This window comes from Corvus brachyrhynchos, unplaced genomic scaffold (assembly GCF_000691975.1).
Source record: "Corvus brachyrhynchos isolate BGI_N302 unplaced genomic scaffold, ASM69197v1 scaffold60, whole genome shotgun sequence".
Classification (NCBI taxonomy): Eukaryota; Metazoa; Chordata; class Aves; order Passeriformes; family Corvidae; genus Corvus; species Corvus brachyrhynchos.
This window is the reverse complement of record NW_008236767.1, coordinates 6,705,007-6,712,209: the sequence shown is the minus strand read 5'-3', so window position 1 is coordinate 6,712,209 and position 7,203 is coordinate 6,705,007. Positions and strand designations below refer to the sequence as shown.

Genomic DNA, 7,203 nt, shown 5'->3' with positions numbered 1-7,203 from the left:
CTCCGGGGAGGCCGCGGCGCAGCGCCGGGAGGAGAGCCCGGGTGCTGTGCTGCCCTCGTTGTTACTGCTGGGATCAGGCGGCTGATGGTTCCCCTGAGTTACGGCTGAAAAGGGTGTAGAAAGGACCTGGGAAAACAGGAATGCTGCTTGCCTTGCATAAACTGCATGGAAAAATAGCGTCTTGTAGATTTTTGTATCTTTGTTCTCAGTTGTGCTTGTGGCATGGAGCTTTGCTTCACTGTAGTTTGTTGTAGTTTGCTGGGATTTTTTTTCTTTTTTTTTTCTTGAACGCTATAGTCAGTATATTGTCAGCCTTTAAATTACAGACTCTGTGCTGCCTCTTTAAAGTGTTAAATTCAATTAGCCCGTTCTGGCTTGCTGACTGTAATATTTGTTTTGTTTCTGAACGTACAACAAAGGCTTGTCACACACACTTGAGTGTATCCTGAATTTACCCTCTTCTTTTTAGGTAGTGTCCCACTTTCTTTTACCTGGCTTAGCTGTATCTGTCTTGTCACAAAGTTTCAAAATCTTTTGCAAGCTTAATATTTCCACGTAGGAAATCTCTGTGAGAGCAGTAGGTCGGCATGGGTCACACAGCAGAAGGACACATTGCCTTCTCTGGAGGGATCAGGGATTCCCGGTTGTCTCCTGCCGCAGGAACCAGGCGGACAGCAGGCTGCTCCCATGCGAGCCTGCGCAAATTCCTGGTGCAGGTCTCTGCTGGCTACACAGCACTGTTTATTGTTGATGAGAAAACCACATGATGAAGAGCTGGACTCACTCTGTCCATATAAATTCTGATTAATAGCTGTACAGCCCATGAAGCTACCACATCCTTTGAAGTGGTGTTTTTTTTTTTTTTGAAGTACAGATGTGTTCTGGATCACGTTTTGTCTTCTTGTATATCTCGTTTCTTTGGGGGGCTGCTCTAGTTTCAGTTGTGTGTAAGGGGCTGCAGGGAGAAAGGACAAACTGTGTAGAAGGAAAAGAGAACTATTTTTAATTGTAAAGTAAAGCATCTTAATTGTAGGAAAAGCAAGTAAAATGACTGTGTTAGCTGTGTTACGGATTTAATGTAAATAGTATTTTTTTTTTTTTTTGAGAAGCTGAGGAAAAAAAGGCCAAAACTCATCAGACTTGTCCCAAAGAACCCAAGTGGGATCTAAATCACTTTTAAAAGCCGTGAGAACAAACTCAGCATATCAGTGTCATCATTACTGCTCTGCAGTTATTGATGAGAACTCTTTTTCTTTGCTCATACTTGAAAGCATATCAGGATCTTATTATTTGAGTTTGTAATTTGAGCACTTCATGAAAGATTAGTGTCATTCACATTTACACTGGTAGATTTTCCTATATCTGCAAACCTATTTCTCTGTTTCTTCCCCCTGCCTAACAGTTGATATTAGTATAAAATCCAAGTAAATTTATGTTTTGTACCCTGTATCAGGTCCCTGCCTCTCCCTCTTTTCCTGTGCTTTTCTCAATTAGGAAATCTTAAAAGCATTTAAGTGATTTAAAATACTTTGAGCTTTGAAATATCAGATTAGAAACACTGTATTTTTGTTGCACGTTGTCCTTATAGTTCTGTCTTAAAGCAGCAAAAAACCAGCTTGCTATGACTGAATTGAAGGGACAGGTTCTGAGAATTTTTTACCTAGGTGCTGGGTAGCTGTTACAGACACCAACTTCTGCTTGAAGGCATTTACTTGATCTTTGTGTCCTTGGTGTAGATATTTCCTAGTAAGATGAGCAGGACTTTTAAAAATTTTGTGGCAGCTGTATTTGCTGTGTGCTTTGGTTTGGGGTTTCTTGGGTTTTTTTCAGGTTTTTGGTTGGTTGGGCTTTTTTATTACTTGTACATGGCTTTCTACAAAACTTTAAGCTATAAAAGTTCCGGTTAGGGGTACTGTGAAACTTGGTAAGTAAGAAGTTAATCTTCTTATGCAGTTGCTTTGGAGGGAAGGAAGATCAGATTAGTTTTAAGTGATCTGAAAAAAAATACTTCTTCTTGACTAATTAGTTGGTCCACTTTAATATCTGATTACATAAACCTTCTTTTCTGACTATATGCCATTTTCTAGTAGAAAACAAGAAAGTTCTGAAATGTCCTGTGTGCAGGACAGTTTATTTAATCCCTAAAATACTCATCCTTCATGAACAGCAATCCTTTTTTGCAAACAATTTTAGTTACAAAACATCAAGTTAGATGATGTGGTGTTTGGCTCAGGTTGTTGCTTTCTTTATAAATTGATTTCTCACTTCTGTTGGCAGTGTGCCCAAATGCAGGCAAGTGTAAACACTTGGTACAGGGGCTCTCTATAAAGTTCTGCTGGTTGTCTTGCCTGCTGCTCAGCTTCTTGTGTGAGGGGTTTGTCTCTTCTGCTGGAAACATCACTCACATGAAGCAACCTACTGGCAGCATGTAGGTGCTCCAGATGGATCTTCGATGTGATGGCTGCTGGGGCACTGGGATTATTTATTTACTTATTTTAAATCAGTAGCCTTATCTTACTCTCTTCAGACACAATATGCATAATGAAGGTTTTTATCCAAACATCAGCAAATGAATCCTACAGCTGGCCTATAGGTAATTTGTTCTTGTTGGGAGGAGGTTTAATTTTAAAATTGGTTTTGCATAGCTGTGGGCTGCTGCTAGATTGGGCTGCCCTGCTTTTTCATCCCTGACAATTTCCTTCTGTTATCAGGATTGTGCTTCCAGTATCAAGTCAAGTGATTATGCAAGGTGTGTTGGATCAGCCACTTGAAACCCTTCTGTCCAAGTAGATTTCCAGCATATGCTTTTCTGATGAAAGGATGAAAATAGTAAGACTTCAGTCACAGACTATGAATTTAAAGCAGGATCAATGGGTACCTTTGCTGGGTGGTATAAACAGCATTTTGCCATGGCACAGGCCTCTGCATGGACTTTCCTGTGTCCAGTTTGAATAAATCCAGTGCTTCAATTGGTGAGATTGGTATCTAAAATAAACGGTGGACTTGTTGTTTTGTTTTGTTTTCTTTTCCTCCCAGATGTTGTTGGATCTCTGAGTCTTTTTTGAAGTGAAGTATAGATGTACATGCACATCAAGCAAAATAACATTAAATTCTCATGTAGACTAAGCCTGATGCAACACACTTTTGTCTGGAGGATATTTTGTAGCATCTTGGCAGGATTTAAAAAGCCCAGGTTGTAGTTTGTAAAGAGTGATTGGCTTCTTAGCTGCATACTCTGAGCAATGCTAGGAATATTTGGGTGCCTTTGGGTTCCCAAACCTTGTGTATTGGGAATGACATCATACAAGCTGAAGTTTTGCAAGTGTTTTCCTGATACTTAGTGCTGAGTTTTCCTATGCGTCTTGGGTGTGTTGGACTCATATTCCTCAGACCTTTTCCGAATGGCAATTATATGGGAGCCCTTTGAAAAAGGCAGTGAGTTCTGTTTTTCTTGGCAAGATAGTTACCTTTTTCTGTTTTTTACCTGGAGCTGCTTCTCAAAGGAATACTGATTCCCTTCACAAGAAAATACCTTCCAAGTGACTGGTGTATGAATTTTCCAGTTATTCTATTCTTTCTGGGGCTATACAATGACAGGAATTTGAAATAGGTCTTCAAGCAAAATTACGTTGGCATGCTTTAATTTACCTCTCCCCTTAAGTGTAGGTGCTTACCTTTAAAGCTCAAACGGCTCCTCATAGACTGTTAAAAGATTAACTCTTTACTCCACCAGGCTCTGTATACTTTTAACCCTGTGTGGGAATTGAGGATGTTCCAGCACCAAAGCTCTTAAAGCCTTCATTAAAGTTATCTGGGTGGATGGAGAGATGGGTGTTTCTACACTATACTGGTAATCCATTGCTGTAGCTCCTATACCCCAAACATATACCCTCAGACAGGCACAACTATGGCTGAAAATCTTCTTTCCATTTTTGGATCTGGGAAACTCCTTGTGTTATTTAAGTTGGTGGTGTTGGTTTTTCCAGCTATGTGAGTTATTATAATAGAAGATATTCCCTTATCTAGCATGTTAGTTCTTCCCCCTCCAAGCTGCTGCTGCTGTTGATTTTTGAATGCAGAACTTGCATTAAACCTGAGATGTAACAGTGTGAGTGCTTTTCCCACTCTAAAGCTCAAGGCTTTGCCATAGTGGCAGTGGTGGCTACTGATTTATTTTACCCTAGAAAGTGGAACTGTCTCTTTCCCAGAATCTCTGACAGCAGAACTGCCACACAGGTTTGCTGCATTCCAAAGGGTAGTCTTGTTCCTGACAACCTTGTTCTTGTGCCTGACCCCTTCACATGCTACTGATTCTGGTATTCCATGTACCCTTCCATGCGCAAAACTATCCTGGGAAAACTCCACGGCTCTGAACAGAAGCTTCTATTATGGCCTATCTGCTAATGTGATAACTTTTTAAGTCAAAGTTGGCTGGTCTCCACAACTGGAAGTAGTTTTTGAGGCATTACAAGTGTGTGGGACCAGCAAAGTTACTGAAGCTGTTCCCCCCTCTCAAGTTCCATTTTTCAAATATTACACGTAAATAAGAAAATACAGTCATCTTGGAAGTTCTCTAAAGGTTTGTTTGCTGTTGGTGAGACACTGGAGACAAAGACTGGACTGTTAAGAAGCTATAGTATAAGGTGTTGAACCTCTTCTAGACCCTCTACCCTTATAGCTACTTCCATGAAGTTTGAACTTTTTTTTTTAAATCTTGTCTAATTTGTCTCTTTGTCATTTTCAGAATAACACATTGGGGTTTTTTTGGATAGCCTAGTATGTCAAGTTCATTGTACAAGAAAAAAAGGTCCATGATCCCCGAAGACATGTCTGTGGCTTACTAACTTCATCAGTGTGTTGCAGAGCATTAAACAGCATTGTGACCACAACATTTGTGAACATAAACCTGTTCTTATTCAGAAGCAAGCATAAAAATATCCTGTAATAAGCTTTGAGGTGTGAAATTTATTTCTTGATTTCAAAGGATTTTGTGTCAACAGATATTCGAGTTGCTTTCCAAGCTATAGCATTACCTTTCTCTAAGTAGATTTTTAATAAACACTCATTAATGATTTATACTTGGGAAGTTTCAAGTAACAATTGGGTTATTAATTTTGAAAATGGATCAAAATGAACCACATGCTGATAATAAGAAAAAAGTCTCAAATTTGATCCTTTTCTGTTTGCCTGAAAAAGAACTTTGTGATATTTCTTTATTACTGTGGAATACTGTAGGAATACAAAGTTTTAGATCACCAGGCAAATGTATTTAACAGAAACTGAAGGGATCTCCTAAAAATGTGTAAGAACCAGAACTGGGTTTTGTTTGTTGGTTTGTTGTTTGATTTTTTTTTTTTTTTTTTTTTTAGATGTTGGTTCTGGCTGATAATTTAAAATTTAAAAAAAAAAAAAAACAAAAACAACAAAAAACCAGCCCTTTTTCATTTTAGATGCCAAAACATTTTTGTACACGACCCAGTTAAAACTTAAAATTTGCCTGACTAACCACTTAGATTGAGGGGTTTTTTCATCTTGGGATCAGACTTGAAGGCAAAAAAGGGTAGACTGGGGACATTGTTACTTGTCTCGACATTGGTTTTGTGATCCATGCTGTTATTCCAGGTCAGTGTGATAAAGTCATAGGCTTACAGTGTTTGCTGTTAATTACACAGCACTGGGAACAGTACAGCTGCTCAGTGGCTGAAGACCAAAATACAATTTTCAACTGTTACAGGTTTAACCAGTTTCTCACACAGGGTATCTCATGCATTCTCTTCCTACTATTTATTTATTTATTTGTAAGTCTTCCTGTCATGTGCAGAATTAAATTTCTATTTTAGATCTATATTAAGTGTGCATACAAATTCTAGTTGTAGGACCACATAGCAGCTGATAGTATATAAGTTTGGTATGCCAGTCATCTTGATATCACAGGTGTCTTTGGAATACCTCCTTTAGCTCTTTGGAAAGCAGTCAGCCCAAAGCCCAACTGCTTAGTTGTGCACTGAAGATCCCATTGCTGTAATTTTATAACTACTATGACTGATGTCCTTTTTTTTCAGGCCTTCACAACACTGTTTGCCTACTCATGCAACATGCCATAGACTGATCCGTACCCTTGCGATCTTGGTAGATCTAGATACTTGTTAAACCTCCTGGCAAGCCTGAAGTATCATCATGTGCTGTGATGGTTCTCAAGAGGGGCCCTCTTGATACAGTAACTATCAATGGCTCTGTTTATGTAAAAGATGTTTCTTCTGTGAAGATAAAAAGCTCTGATGTACTCTAGTAACATGTGATGAAACTTGACTTTTCTTTTCTTTGACAACTCTATGGATCATTAACACAGGGAAATGAAATTTAAATACTTACGAAGTAAAGACTGAGATGAGTTGAGAAACTCCAGAAGGTTGTGCCAGAGATCATGCATCATAATCTCCAGAGTTCATTATTAGCAGTAACTTGAACTGGTCTAGATTTGTTAACCAGTAGTTGAGATGCAAGTGTGAAAATTTTGCTTTCATTTATGGTATCGTGTCTATTTTAAAAGGGGCAGTTTTTGTGGCATAGTCTTGGGACAGGCAGTAAGTTTGTCCCAATTGCATGGGTGCTTGAGAGAAGTAGAGACTTGTGATTGCATTTGTGGAGATTTGATATCTGGCTCTGTCTGCCTGCAGAAGTGACTCACGGCAGCCTGAAAATACAGGAAAATGCAGTTAGAGTGAATGGACTTGCATGTAGAGTAGCAACAAGCATAGAAATGCCAGGAAGAGACTTCAGAACTACATGGAAGGCTCTGTGGAGAGTGGGAGGGGAAGATAAAATATGGAAAATGCACTTGGCCTATATGGTATACAATGTTTGAGGGGAAAAATGCTTTAACAGTTGCCAGCACAGCAATACAACCCATTTTCAAGACAGGAAGGCTGAGGTCAGTGAGCAGGAGATTGTTGCACAGGAGGTTGCTGATCTCCAGCAAGAAGCTCTACAGCGATGCTGTCTCTGTAAACCTAGGAGTGAGTAGTCATGTGGAAGAGACAGAGAATAGCAAAAGGGTAAACTGAATACTGCTAGCAAACATGGTATTTTAAAAGGAATAAACCTACAGTTTCCCCACAGTACCTATTTAGCCTATATGAAGAGTTTATCTTGAGTTTTTGTGCATATCTTTTCTTTTTTTTTCTTCATGAAATCATCTGGTTC

At 39.1% G+C, this 7,203-nt stretch overlaps 1 protein-coding gene across 1 annotated transcript in view; it reads left to right on the top strand.

Annotated features, from left to right (window-relative positions):
• Nucleotides 1-587: 587 nt before the first annotated feature.
• The window catches only part of NSMAF (neutral sphingomyelinase activation associated factor), a 40,003-nt gene continuing 33,387 nt past the window's right edge, over nt 588-7,203 (top strand). Inside the window, exon 1 of the mRNA XM_017727402.1 lies at nt 588-716. Within this exon, the coding sequence (XP_017582891.1) occupies nt 588-716 (129 nt within the window). The remainder of the gene's footprint in view (nt 717-7,203) is intronic.